This window comes from Parasteatoda tepidariorum, chromosome 1, assembly GCF_982258835.1.
Source record: "Parasteatoda tepidariorum strain Cologne lab strain chromosome 1, Ptep-v5.0, whole genome shotgun sequence".
Classification (NCBI taxonomy): Eukaryota; Metazoa; Arthropoda; class Arachnida; order Araneae; family Theridiidae; genus Parasteatoda; species Parasteatoda tepidariorum.
In genome coordinates this window covers 111229292-111245131 of record NC_141755.1, presented here as the reverse complement: position 1 = coordinate 111245131, position 15840 = coordinate 111229292, and the positions used below count along the sequence as shown (strand labels likewise).

General features: G+C 28.3%; 1 protein-coding gene across 1 annotated transcript in view; it reads right to left on the bottom strand.

The window, feature by feature from the left end:
* Window positions 1–15840, bottom strand: part of LOC107454693 (retinoblastoma-like protein 1) — a 64529-nt gene that overhangs the window by 24534 nt on the left and 24155 nt on the right. Inside the window, exons 12-18 of the mRNA XM_043052517.3 lie at window positions 15048–15185; window positions 10546–10628; window positions 10334–10454; window positions 8799–8906; window positions 5708–5798; window positions 2837–3013; window positions 431–603 (exon numbers count right to left, since the gene is read on the bottom strand). Of these exons, the coding sequence (XP_042908451.2) occupies window positions 431–603; window positions 2837–3013; window positions 5708–5798; window positions 8799–8906; window positions 10334–10454; window positions 10546–10628; window positions 15048–15185 (891 nt within the window). The remainder of the gene's footprint in view (window positions 1–430; window positions 604–2836; window positions 3014–5707; window positions 5799–8798; window positions 8907–10333; window positions 10455–10545; window positions 10629–15047; window positions 15186–15840) is intronic.

Sequence of the window (15840 nt, the reverse complement as noted above, 5' to 3'; positions counted from 1 at the left end):
AGAAAAGGAGTAAAAAAAATGACGTTCGCAAGCCAAAGTGATGCAGACGATTTTTCAGATGATGAAGATGTGAACATATACAAAAACTAATATATTTAACTTTTTTCATTTGACCGAGATAATTTGGGAGAGTAAACTGGTGGTAAATTAAATATTTCTTGCACATAAAAAAATTAAAATTTCAACTTAGAACCTGTGTATTATGTTTTGTTTTAGTTCTTTGTAGTTATTAATGAAATAAAAAAATATTTTGACTTTTTTTTCTCCAAACAAATTGGTAAGGGAGGCAGTTAAAAAACAAAAATAGAAAGTCTTTAAGTATTTTTTAAAATGCACCATGTCGTTGTAAATACCAACTGTTTGAAAATAAAACTCCAAACAAGCATTGTCTGCATTTTTTTAAAAGAAAAAGTAAGAAATAGGAGCAAACCTTTCTGAAAAATAAAGCAAGTGAACCAGTTCTCTTAGGCTTAATCATTGTTTCTGAAGGTGTTTTGGGTTGCACAGATTGAGAAGATGTTGAGTTTCCAGCTAATGCTTGCACACATGTTATCCCATGATTGGGATTCCTGGTTAAATAAGTCACAGCATTATCAGTCACAGCTAAAGAGAAAATATTACATAAGTCACAGCTAAAAATTACAATAAAAAACATATAAGCACTGCATAAACAAATATATTTTTTTACTCCTTTTTTAAAGGGATTATATTAACAGAAAGTTAGCCTTATCCTGTAACTGTCACATTCTTTTCCCTGCTAAGCTCAGAAAAGCAATCAGGTTATACAACAAATTAAACATTTGTGCATCCTAATAACGTTATTTTCAATTAAAGATCATAAATTTAAACAGTGGAGTGATTTTTATCAATTGATTGTCAAAGTATAAGACTCAGTCAATAAACAAAATCTTTTCGCAAAACCCCACAATTTTGCAGGTGTAGTCCATATGCCTAGAAAATGCAAAGTAGCACTATCAATACATTTAAAAAAAGTGAAAATTTAAACTATGAAGCACATGGCCAGCAGCTATATTGAGCAATTAAATTTTTTTTAAATTCAATTTTAAAGAGCGTATCAGTTTTACGCAAAGCAATGTGAAAAAGAATTGATGAAAATGTATAGAATACAATGATAGGTTCTCACGAAATCTTAAAAGTTAACTTAAAAGTTATGCCATAGTTGTTTTTCCATTATTTGGTAATTATTCCAGCAAATCTTAAAAATACACATAATACTAACATTTAAATTTCAAAACTTTTAAATTTGTTTAGAAATTAAGACAGCAATTTAATAAAAAAAAAAACTTGGATGTTTATTTTTTGGGATATAAAAGAAAATATAGCTTCATGAATTTTTATGCCATATTAGTTAAACATTTTGAGGATTGGGACATAAATAAAAGATTTTTTTAATGATGTTTTAGCAAATAATTGTCAGATTTATCTTCATTTTTCAAGCAGATTTAAACTTTTTTTAGCTATGAATTATAACAAAAGGAAATCAAATGAAAGCTTTGAACAGTATGCTTTTGCAAGGTATTAATCAGTTAATTGAATTTTAGCCTTTACTTCAAAATAAAAAATAGATACAATTTTAAAAAGTGCAACTGTATTACGAAGTTATACTAGTTAGCAGAATGTGATTACAGATATACATCTGGCCTTACCATTTACTGTAATTGCATGCTTTTATTGGTACTCCAAATATTTAATTATTATTCTGTATTCATCCGCCATCCAAAATATCAAATTATTCAGCTGACCAAAATAATTCCTCATTTTATTTAGAAATAGTTCATTTATAAAAACTAAAATAATAAACTTTTAAATTATTTCAGGTAATTTTCAGAAATCCATGGAGGAAAAAAAAAAAAAAAAGAGTGTGTTTTATAAATATTATGAATTCAGTGCATTTATTTAGTAGGATAAAAAAATAATATATTTAAAAATATTTATCACCCACATAATTTCTTTAAAGCTCAACAATCTTCTCTACGTTTAAAAATTATTCCAGTCAGTATTGCTTATTAAAAAAATTTCACATTGCACCCACTTCGCATAATGCAAAACCTAACTGGATTTTTGCAGATATATTCCAGGAATAACATGATATATTTGTTCCTCTTTTCATACAGATATTTCGATCTTTCTTAAAAAAGTTCGTTTACGATAACATTACAGACCTGCCAACCTTAGAAAGTAAAAAAGCAGGAAACTTTTTCTGCATTACGACGTAGCGCAATATTGAAAATTAAACCTGATTCACATTTCCTACAAGAAGTTTATTTCAAAATATATTATTTACATTACATAAAATAGATCACAATAAGATTCTGACAGGAGGGTGAAGATTTGAGACGTAAGCAGGAGAGTTGGAAGGTCTGACTTTAGCTCAGCTAATGAACAAGGAGCGAGCAAAAAAACTGTATAAGAAATTCTGGAGTCATCTAGTATTAAAAATACACTTTTCCCTTTTTCTGACAAATTTAAAAAAAACAATCTATTTAATTCTTTATTTTCAAAACGGCATTTATAAAAACATTTCTTTCTCCTAAAATTACCTGATAGTTAAGCTCTAAGTTAAAGACTGAGAAATAAATAAAATTTGACAAATTGTCAAGATTTAATTTACATAAGTTATTATTTTTTTTATAAAATATGATAAAATATAAGCTATTTAAAATTTTGTCTTTCTAACAGGTTCAAAACTTATTTGCAATAAAATAACAAATATAATAATGATAAAATATAGATTTATTTATTGACTGAGTTCATTTGTTCCGCTCATTCCAATGGAAACTTATCCTTAAATGGATGAATGCATTTATTTACTTACACTGGAGTATTATAGTGACATTTCGGGCAGCAGTGACAGAGTTTGATTTATCATTGCCAACATGATTGGATGTTGGTACAGATGTTGTGGCAGCGAAGAGTTTCCTACGAGCACTGGACATAGCAGCAGGAGCTGGAGACTGAAAACGCTCACTTAATCCAATTGGTGATTGAGGATCTTTTTTAAGAAAATAAATATCATCAACACTCTTAGTTTAATATATTAAAAAACATATTTTTTAAAATTGACTACCAATTATTAAAAATTATATTGACAATAAGGCCACTTTTATAAACAGGTTAATTAGTATAAAATCAAATGCTATGTACTTTGAATTAATTAATAGCTGCCAACATGGATAGAAAAAAAAATCCAGTAAATTTTACGAAATAATATAAATTTCATGATAATTGTTGCAGAATGTACTATATATTTTACACACAAAAATGCTATTTTAATAGGGATTTTGTTTAGGAAACTTACTCAATTTTAGGAAATTTTCTAAAAATGTGTTAAATTCAGGAGAATTTTAATAAAACTAGTAGATGAGAAGAAACTAGCAAAATTCAGTAGTCTATAGGAAAATCCAGGAGAGTTGGCAGATATGCTTATTACTATTTATGATTAACCAAGCTTTCTGAAATTAGGTGACACCAAGAAAACTCTGCAATGTCATGTTCAAAAACTAAATACTGAGTTGTAAATTAAAATAACATTTAAATGAAAAGACATTAATAGCTATGATTATAATTATGTATTTGCTAACTATTGCTGCAAATAACTAAATTTAGAACTAAAAGGAAACATTTTTAGAGAGTTCATTCTTTAAAATTTAGAATTCATTTTTGTTTAAAACTAGTTTTGAATTTGGTCTTCTTATTTAATTAAAAATGGGGCAAAAAATCTTTTTAAATAAAAAATCATTCTTAGAAATGGGTAGCATATTTATGTGATTGCTCAATTAGGGTGCATAAAATTGTATATTTCATTTATTAAAACAGAAACAGTTAATCAAAATAAGAAAAAAATTTTAAATTGTGAGATTTATAAAAATGTTTCTAATTAGTATATTTAAGGAAAGTTTTTTTACCCTTCACAGACTACAATTTAGTGGATTTCATCAGTTTTTTTATTAAATGTATAATAGAAAGACACATCACATAAAAACTATATTTAAGTGCATAGTTTTTTTTTTTTTTTTTTGCAGCTCTTAAATCAGAATGAAATTTAGGGGATTGACTTACTCGTTTTTCCAGAACCTACAGATCTTGGAATTAAAAAAATAACAAATCTTGCCTAATTTTTTTTACATACAATATGTAATATGACAGACACAGTCAAAACCCCTGTGGCAGAATTTTTTTGAGGTATGTGAGACAAATCTCTCTAGCACTAATATCTTTCTGCAAGATACTTTTAATAATAACAAACATAAATGTTACTAATTTAAAATAACAAGAGCTGTGCTAACATAAAAAATATATATACATATGTATTTTTTTATTTGAACATGTAATTCTTATTCTAATATTATAGGTGATATTCTCGCATTCTGTTGGGATGGGAGAAAGCACAAATTATTTCCTTCGTATTTTGTAAATAATCCTCACAATAAAAAAACTAATTAAAAATCATGAAATTCGTAGTAGTACTTGCCGGAAAAAAAGACAAGACGACGAAATCACGTGAATCGGACTCCTCTCAATTGCATGTTTTGTTTTGAGATAAAGCTGTTGTAATAAATAATATCGGATTTAAAAACAAAACAAAAAATCAAAAGCAACTGCCAAAAATTTGATAGAATCATTGCCTTAAAAAGTAAATACTCAAATGCACAATTCAAATTTCCATATTGTTTGAAATATATCGGGATAATGAAACCCCCATTAAATTATCTAAATGCACAATTCAAATATTATATGTAAATTTCTATTTAAAAAAAAAAGGAATTTTTTTTTTTTTTACTTTTCAAAAGAAAAATCTTCCTGCAAGAACTCTAACATTCTTTGACAATGTTGATGCAATTCTGCCATGGGGGTCAAAACATATCAAATTTTTAATCAGTACAGCTTTTTTTTTAGAAAGCAAAAACATCTCACTTGCATTGGTTTTCATGCAGCATTGTCATTGTTTGAAAAATTTTTCTTTCTGCCTCTTTAAACAGGGAGTATAGCCAAATTTTTCAACAAAAAATAACCACATTCTAAGCACTCAAAAAATATTTTGAAGTACTATATACATTAATAAAAAGCAAAATAATTTTCAAACACTTTACACAATCATGATAAAATAACTAGTTTCTGACAAAGAACTTTTTCCTTGACTATATTAGCCATTATAAAATGAGCAAGAGATTTTTCAGTTCGATATCAGAGGGTAGAAAATGAAGCCTAAAATGGAGAATATCTTGCAAAATGCAGCAAAGTTGCACAGGAGAGTGCAATAATCACACCAAACCCAGCTCAGTAGGAGCACATCAACCATGTAAAATGATTATCGCTTTCAAACGATATGGGCCGTCAGTACACCGAAATGGATTGAGGTCGAGAGAATTGTCAAAACAATGTGAAAAGCACGTTTTTGCACAATATGTCGTGTAAGTCGACATGATGAAGAAAAAAAAATCTAATTTTCAAAAAGGAAAATAAAGCATTTCTTTAAAAACACCCAATAAAAAAAAAAACACCTTTAAGGGATTTTAGAAAGCAAAAATCAAAAATAAGCACTATTTAAAGACATTACGCACCATGTTAAACTTAAGAGCTAAATTTAAACACAATACTGAGAAACACAGGCAAAAATAAATAAAATATATACTATATATTATTATAAAAATGAATATTAAATTTTAACATAGAAGAGTGTATGTACTTTTTTGACCACAAGTAACTCTGCGAACAGCAGGATGAGCCAGAGGCGATGAGACTAACTGAGATGAATTAGGTGGTCTTGGAAGAGAAACCTGTAATAGTTATAACTTAATACTGAATGTTTGAATCACTTTTTATAATCACAAAGAAATAATATGACTAAAAAAGATATTAGCCAGTTTCACAGAAAAAAAAGTTACATACTAAGTTCTTCATTACAATCACAACAAATATTTTACTTGTGGAAGATGTCATTAGAATCTACAGGGATGATTGTGGGACCCAACTCAAAAATCCTGAAAATTTCTTGCGTAAAATCATTCAAAATATCTTTATAAATTTAAATCATTGATATTTTCTAAATATGATATTCTAAATGAAGTATATGCAACATAATTTAAATGAATAATTATGTGTAAGTTTACTTTTATCCCTAATCACATTTATTATTCTATCAGAAAAAATATTTACAAATTAAAGAGATGCCAAGTATAATTTCTAGTTCGAATATTTTTCAATAAAACATAAAAGAAGTTTTAATTAATGTGATCGATGAATTCTTGAATCGCGGTTTCGCGAAAAATCAGGAAACCCAAATTTTTTCGGACCACAATCACCCCCGATTCTATTAACCCCTGCGGCAGAATTTTTTCGGGCTTTCTGCGACATATCACTCTAATAATAATATCTTCCTGCAAGATACTTTTAAAATAACAAATATACATGTTACTAATTTAAAGCAATAGAAGCGTCAAAGAAAAAAACTCTTTTAATTGAATATGTAATACTAGGACGCTTCGCCCCCTGCTCGCTGGCGCTCGTCAACCCCCGGAACTGCTTACACAGTTCTTTTCGGAATGTTTCGCAATCCAATGCTCGCTCATTGGATACGTTCTTAACGTCTAGCTTTTGTATACTTTTTTGAATACTGAAGTTCCAAAAACTTTTCACTGCAGAAAATTCTAAGCCTGTACATTTCAATATTAATTTGAAATTGCAAACAGTTCACATATTTTGCTTAATCACACTATTCTATATTTCAGTTGTTGAGAAAAGTAACTGTTGTAAGTTTTGTTTTAAAGTCTTTCCCACCAGAGGGCTAAGGCCATGTGTTGTAAAACAATATGAAATAGTAGTCTGCCACTGAACGCCGGATGTAAAGCATCTGCTTCGATGAAGATAATTTTGTATTTTTAATTCTCTAAAGGGCGCCACCCTAATAATATGGAATTTGTAAAATAAATGTATATATTTTAGATTGTTGATGAAGCCCATCATTTTGTGTTTTCATCAGAACAACTATAAGTTTTTTATTTTATCACAAAAATATAAAATGTATAAAAAACAAAGAAAAGAATAAGAAAATGAGTATAGTCATAAAAAAAGTTACAATTATATATAGTATTTGTCAGTTAAAATAAAACTTCTTGTTTAAGTCATTGTTAACAATTCAAATTTCTTCGAGGCAATTCTAAACCTTAATTTTGTTCTAAATGTCAATTTTCAGACACACAACAGAAGTTTAATATGAAGTTGTAAAATGCATATATATATATATATATATTAAAGGATTATTAAAAGGATAGTAATTATATAAGTAAAAATTAAGTTGAAACACAATATTTTTAGTTTTGATGTCAGCAATACAATGCAATCTTTCACAAAAATGATTGTTTCCATTATTAAATTCAGTGTCAACAATTCAAATTTTTCTGAGGCAACTCTTAACCTCTAAATATTATTTTTTTTAAGTACCCATTTCTAAATGTCAGTATTCAACCACAAAACAACTTAAAGTCCTCAAATTTAGCATGAAGTCGTAAAATGTAATGAAAGAGGGTCATAGCAATAATGTAAGTAGAAGTAAAGTTAGTACTGCAAAATTAAAACAATATTTTTAATCAATGAGCCAAGTTCTTCAAAAAGCAGTTGTAGAAGTACCTGGATAGAAGTTTTTCTACATAAAACTTTTTACAGAATTTCTTTAAAAACACAATTGTTAATCTGGGCATTTGGCGATACAACACTTATAGAATTGAAGGATTTGTTACGTCAAGCGCTCATGAATCTGAATTAAACAACCTGATAATGCTCACTCTGGTTATTATTTCCGTCTTTAAAAGCGCTATATATTGAGCCACCTCAACTATATTTGCCATGTGACATTTTTAGCAGCAATCATTGGTCGATTTTCTAACATTGCCATTCGGGGAGTTGTAATGAGGCTTTTTTTTGGTGCCGTGTAAAGCAAATATATATATAGATATTTTTTATTCTAATATTATGTAGATATTCTTGCATTCTGTACGGGGAAAACATACTAATTACTTCCCCCCCCCCCCCCCCCCCCCGTCTTTTGTAAATCATATCATCATCACATCAAAAAACAAACAAAAAAATCTCGCTGGCAAAATCATGCAAATTGGACTTTTCAAAAAGGGGTTACTAAATGTGTGTTTTCATTTTGAGATTCAATTGTTGTAATAAATAATTTAGTATTAAAAATATTTGATTTTAAGCTATGTGGAAATCAATAGTAATAATTGCATAAAAAATAGAACGAACATTTCTGCAGAAAAGAAAACCAAATTTTTTTTATTCATTACTCCCTATTTTTCATTATTCTGAAATGAGAACAGAAAAATCACAAGCATTTCTCCCCACTCCGGTGAGCGAGAAAAGCATCTTTTGAATATAATTCTGAAGCAAAGAAAAATCTTTCGAAAATTTCTGCATAAAAGAAAACCTAAGTTTTTTTTACCTCCCAAAGGAAAAATCCTTCTGCGTGAAATCGGTAACGTTCTGTGACAATGTCTCTGTTCTGCCACAGGGCTATTAACTATTTTATTATAAATTAAAAATATACTCATAAAATATTTTTTTAAAAGGTGCATTGTGATTATTACAAACACAAGAAAGTTTAACTAAAATAATTAAAACAAGCATAAAATTTAAATGGACAAAAATAGTGTCTTAATACTTAATCTTCCACAGAATGTGATGAAATAAAAAAAAAAAATTAACAATGATAACAGAAAAAAAAATGTGAACATGAATATTTTTAACAAAATATGTGAATGAATAAATCTTACATCTTCACAAGATGGTAGATTCAAAGCAGATGAACGGGTATCTTGTATTGCATCCCAGAGAGCAGATTCAGATTTCCAGGCTAAACTTTCCAGAATCTGTTCCTCAATCTGAAAAGCAAGTAAAATTTAATTTTTATTTCTCACACTCTTTATTTATTTTGTTATCCATTTCTTTAAGGAAAAAAGTATATATACACATACAGTCGGACATCTATTTATCGAATTCGCTAAATCCCGATTATAAGTTCGTTACATGGAAAATTTTGCAGATTGTTTGCGCTTCACACAATAATCTCCCAAAACAAAACAAATTACTTGTTTGTTTTTTTAAGTGAAGAATTACATATCAGTATTTAAAATTTTGTAAACCCTTGTATTTGCACTTTAAATAAGCATATTATTTTTTTTCCTTCTTAAAAAAACTTAAGAAATGGAAATAAAAACAAACCATATGCCAGCACAACTGTACGATCAAATAAAATTCCATACACTGTACAAGTTAGCAGGTATGTGAGATAAGATTGTACGTGGATGTGAATTAGTTAAAAAAAAAACTGACACAGATTTTATAAGACGACCCCTTAATCAAGATTTACATTGGATCCAAACCTGGGCAAAGATGGGTCTGTAACACATATTTAAAACATTCTGTGAAGAAACATAAGATAAGAACAATTGATTAAGAGAATATTTAATTATGGTTTATGCACAGGGTTGCCACAGTAAAAAATGAACAAAAACAGTTGCTTTTAGTTGCCTAAAACTATGAAAATAGTTGTCTGAACAGGAACAAAAATTTATCAAAAATAGTAAGTTATCAAAAATGCATTCCCAGATGAAGAAGACACTAATGATAAATGGTTTTTAATCAATTAAATGGGGCCCCTTCTGATTTTAAAGGTACTGAGATGTTTTTAAAAGCAGCGTAAATATCAATGTATGGTTCAGCTTATCCATCGTACATCAAAAATCCAACCAGAAGTGAGCTAGTGAAAACATTTGTAACATCAAAAGCATTAAACAAAATAAATGAGAATGCGTTATGTTTACCATGTTTTCAAATAAAAATATAATTTTTTTTTCTTCCAAGTATTTATTTTTTACATACTTGTGAAAACTACCCTGTTTGTAGTTTACACGCAAAGTTTGCAGACAGATTACGAAATTCTAAGAGCTTGTTGCAGACAGCTACAAAACTTTCTGCCACTGGGCTCAAAATATAGTTTTTAAAAATAAAATTTTTTTTTTTAAATCATGAGTATCAATAAACTTGAAAACAAATTTAAAAATCTTCATTAAGTTACAATTACACATTCAAAATTGCACAAACATTTAAAATAAATTTTTAAAAAGTTTCGATAAAAGCTCTAATAAAACCTAAAATATTGCATCGAATTACTTTATCCTACATTTACCTTGAAACAGAAAAATCTTGTAATTTCAATTGTTAATAGACTTTTTTTTCTAAGTTTTTAGCAAAGACTTATTTCCCGAATTGAGTTCAATCCCCTGTTTAAGGACAAAGGCAAACTTACATGATTTAAATGCTTAACAACATCTCTGGATAAGCCATCTTCTGCTCTTATGAGTAATTCAATTACTTTATAAAAGTAATAAGGTTGAAGATTGAATATTTGCAGCACCCAAGGAAAAGACCTAGTTGGAAAAAAAAAACATTATTTGCAACACAAAACAAAGAAAATTATTAAAAAAAAAAAAAAAATTAGTAGTGAAATGTTTAATTTACCTTTGAGAGTTGTAAGAAAAAATAACTATTTCTAAGCAACAAGCAAACAGTGAACGGTGAAAAGGATCAAGATCCAGCATATTCTAAAAATAAAAAAAGGACACAAAGAAAAAAAAGTAAATTTAAAAACATCTTTGAAAAAAGAAATTCATGCTATAGTATAAAACATTGAGATGGCTTCAGAGGAAGTATCAACATTTTTCAAGTTTATATAACTTACTAGAATAATTTAAGTTACCACTAAATAAAGAACTCCATGCACTACTCTACCTCTACAGATTACTACTCCTCATCCCTATAAATATGCCCTTCTTGCATTTAATTTTGTCAGGTTGTTTTCTTAACCACCTATGGATGGTGTTTTCTACACTAGGGAGCGCTGCAAGCGCTTTACTTCTAGATTAGTGTCTTTGGTGTGTTTTGAGGCCATTTGGCTCAATGATCATTGTGTTTTAAGACTTTCTTGAGTAATATTTTTTGTATACATGTGTTTGTTACCTGATTTATCATTCGTGTTTAAAAGAAGAATTGTTACCTGAAGACCTGTCATTTCAAGGTTGTCATTTAAAAAGAGAATCATTACAAAACACTTCTTACTTTTTTAATAATATAACTTCGAAATTTAAACCAAAATGATAATTTGTAAAAATTTCTTAGGCAAATAAGGAGAAATTTGAGAATATACAGGTAAACAGGAGATAGTTGTAAAATACAGGAGTCTTCGTTAAAAAACAGGAGACTTGACAGGTATACGATTGCAATTTTAATAAAATAGCTTAACTCAAAATCAGCCTATCTACATTTAATCTACTTAAAAAAAAAAAAAAGAAAAAAGATTAGAACACTTGGCTAATGTAGATACTAATTTTATAGAAATTCTATATGCTAATAACAAATATAAATGCATCAGATATGGTAAAAGCAGAGCACAAAAACCAAACACATCACACTAAATAACATTTTATCTAGTGACCATGTAAATTCAGGCACACAATCTCAATGAATTGAAGAGCTATGGGTTTTACTGGGTAAAACCCACCCTTAAGTGGGTTTTTCTAAAATTGGTTTCTTTTTTATCCTCTGCAGAGTTCCCACTCAATTTTTTAAAAAAAATTCAAGAACTTTTCCATGACTTTCAAGGACCTAAAATCAAATTTTTCAAGGACCTGTTTGGTATTACAGTTATATGCTAAGTACATGTCAACCAAACAATTACGTAGAACCAGAAATTGTTTATTTTTAATGCTTATTTGACAAAAAAAAAATAATAATAATTTTTTTATTAAATTTATCAGCTAATAATACAAATGGTTGATAGTTACATTGCTGTTTCAAATCACTTTAAAATATTCCGATTGACAAAAAAAAGAAGAAAAAAAAATCCAATTGACATACAAACGATACTAGCCAACATTCAAAAACTAGCATCAGTGAAACTCTTTGTGAAAAATTAAATGAAGTGAATAAGAATTAATGAATAATGCATACTACATTAAACAAGCACAGTAAATAATTGATAATGTTTGAGTGATTGTATGGTTATTACAATATAAATACTTTTTTTAACATGTTAGGTTACAGGAAATGTATATAATTAGATAAAATATCAAAATATATCCATTTAACATATCTTTTTCAATTTTAATAACAAATTATCTATTTTGCTATTTCAAAATATCACAGTAATGTATTTTGAACATATAAAATTTATTATAGGATAATATTTTACAGATAACTAAGACTTACCAAGCTTTATTTTCTTTAAAATATATACATAAAATGTGAAGCATTATTTTTAAAATTTTGTGAATCTGTGTAATTTTCACTAAGCATAATTTTTAAATCGCATTTATACGAATCTAGATATACTATATGTAAATCAAAATTATAAGAAAGGTGAAGTAAGTCTCGAAGATTGCGTAAATTACGTATCACAATGAGTGACTTGTAAATTGAAATTGAATTGCGGGGTATGCTTCTTAAATCACAATGTGTGATACATAAATCACTTTAATGTGAATTCTGTTGCGTGATTATGTAATAGTTTTCATGTGAAGAGTGATAATTATGATGTAAATTCCAATTTGTGATTCGAAAGGTGCTTAATATAGAACAGCTATGTGTGATTCTTAAATCATTTTGATGAGAATTGCGAGTGGTTATTCTTAAATCTCTCTTTTGTGAATCCCAATGTGTGATTTGTAAACTACTAGAATAAGAATTGTGAGGCATTATTCAGAAATAACTTTAATTGAAATCATGATGTGTGATTTATAAAATACCTTAATACGAATCCTGATGAGTAATTTGCAAATCACTTTAGAGCAATATTTGATGTGATTTATTAATCCATATCACTGAAATCGCAATTCGTAGAACATTTTATATGAATTCTAATCCGCAAATCAAAAATCAGCTTAATGTGAATCACGATGTTTATTCATAATCAATGAAACCCGTGGAACTAATATTTATTTATTTGCAGGAAAAACTAAATGTAAAAATATGATTATAAATTATAAAAAAATTAATTATCCTTCGCACATAAATTAAAAGAACAAATAGGATAACAATATTAACATGCCATAATAATGAAGTTAACACATTGAACATATTTCTAAATCGATTAAACACTATATATCATTCGAAAACTATGTCTAAAACCTAAAATTTGCTAGAAATTTCAGCTTTTAAAACATTAGAGAGAAGAACAATAAAATAATCTGGTGTGAAAAATCTAGGAGAGAAAAGTTTTGCATCTTCTTTAACCCCTTTTCACTTCAAGCATTAAAAATTGCATCTATCAGAATTTCTATAATCTTCCTTTGAATTTATTTATTTTTACTGCTTTTTTGTAAGAAATATTACTATTATTTTAAATCCTAAAAAATCAAGTACTTTTCAAGTACCCTATGGCAGAATTCAAGAACTTTTCAGGGCCCTGATTTTTTTTCTAACTAAATTCAAAGACTTTCAAGGTTTTTCAAGTACCGTGGGAACCCTGAAACTCTGTTACATTAAAATGATATTCTATTGAAATATATATGTAGCCTAGCCTAAAAAAAATGAACCTATGGTGAAAAAAGTAATTGTGTTTGGAGACAGGAGAGTTACATTGCTGACTAGATTTGACTGTATAGCCACTGATTAGTCAGTGCCTTTAAATAGCTTTCTGTGCAATAAATAAATAAATAAAAAATCCTTAAATATTTTTTAAGATTAAAATATAAATAAAAAGCTGTCCTGTGTTTTTACAGAAGAATATTGTGATGTCAGAAGAAACTTTTTTCAGACTTTTGTACCAATTTATTTGCATTAATTAGACTTTAATTACCTAAGTCGATTCCTAAAATTAAACTCAATTATTAATATTAAAATAAGCTTTTTTAAAATAAGGTACTTATCCCTGCCCTCTCTTTACAAAAAAAAAAGCTTCAAATTTTGCTGTAATTTTGATAATGAGTAAAAGAATTAATTAGTGAATTTTTTAACACGAAATAGTATAAGAGGATAATTTAAAAAACGCTGAGGACCAAATTTAGTTATTGCATAATATTACATTACTTTGATAAATTTTAATGGTGGTAAATGAGTGTCCTTTAGTGTAAAGAAGAACCCTGTCCTTTTTTATTCCTAGGGAGAACTCTGGCTACTCCATATCTTAAATATAGCTCAGTGTTATAAACTTCCCACTAGTGTTTAACCTAGGCACAAACATTATTCAAATGCAAACGTCTTTTTAAACAATGCAAAAGCTTTTATAGTTCAATTTTCTTTAGAGTTGAAAGGGAAAAAGTGAAAATGTTTTGAAAATGGAAAAATAGATTTAAAGATTAAACTTCAAATAAATAGCTTTACCAAAATAAAAGAGTGGACAAATTCCAATTAAGAAAATAGCAATAAGCAGACTTCAGTATTTACACTGCAACTTTGGAAGTTTTATATTTAGCATTTAATTACTCAGAATACAACGGGTCATAACATATTCCCCCCCCCCCAAATTTTAAACTCTGCTAAGGAAAACCCTCTATACCTTAAGTTCACAAACTTAAGGGAAATATTGTTTGTCTATGGTAAGAACTCCTTCTGCCACAAAGTCTGAGGTCGTCTGCTGCCACGGAAACAAGAATAGCACATTTCAGGGAGGGTAGCTTCACTTCACTCTAGGGCTAACACAATAGATCGAAGAAAAAGATTCCCTTTTTTCTCGCCTACTCGAGATAAAACCTGTCCTAAACAATGACCTACTTGAAATAGTTAAACCTTGTTACTATAGTCACCACCATGAGCCTAGATGAATGGCTAGGGGAGTTCTAGACACACTATATATATCTTTCTAATATTCATCTCAAATTTGTATACAAATATTGAATTGAAAAATTTCAGTAAAAAAATTTAAATCCATACAAGTTGGTCAATCAATTTCAAAACCTATTCGGAGAGAAGAAAAAAGTTTTTTTTTTTTAAAAAAATAGCACAAAGGGAGATAATAAGGGACTTACAGAGAAATCTGTTTTCGGAGGGAGTCTTTTCTGCTCCATTAACATGATGTCTTCTAAAGCTTTGTAGTACAAGTTTTCAGCCAATGACAACCTTTTCTTTGCAAAATCAATGTGAGAGCCTGGGTGATCTTCAGATGGCTGAAACACACAAAATGTTCATCAAAAATAAAATAAATTTTACATAGTCCGTGAGCCAAATTAAAAACACTCTAAGATTCTATCTTAATTATCATACTATACAGTATTGTTTTGACGAGGTTTGCACTTGTTTACGTTAGTGTATCAATAGGTGAAATTAGACAGGTAGATAATATAAATTCGACCCTATATTATATAAATATTGAATATCTATTACATAAATTATTATATTAGTATATAATAATTAGATCAAACTATAAGAAGCACTGTAGTGTTTTATTAATGACAAGATTTGCACGAGTTTATCGGCTTTAATATTTAAACATGTAATGGATTTTTATATGCTTCCTACTTGTATTTAACGTATTGCATTACAATGTTAACCAATGGAGACACGAACGTAAACAACTGCAAACCGGTTTCAGCCGCAAAAAAACAATAAAGCTGTAGAGTATCACCTGATAATTAAGATGTTACACTGAATATTAGAGTGTGTCTAATAATTTGGACAGGGATTGTTTGGGCAAAATTTATCGACACATATCAAAGTTGGTTTTTTGACAGCATAAAACCTGGTTTAAAGCGTCAAAAACTTATTACGAAAGCAAAAATTAGATAATCGTGAAATAAGTAAGAAAAGAGTATTTTTATGGAA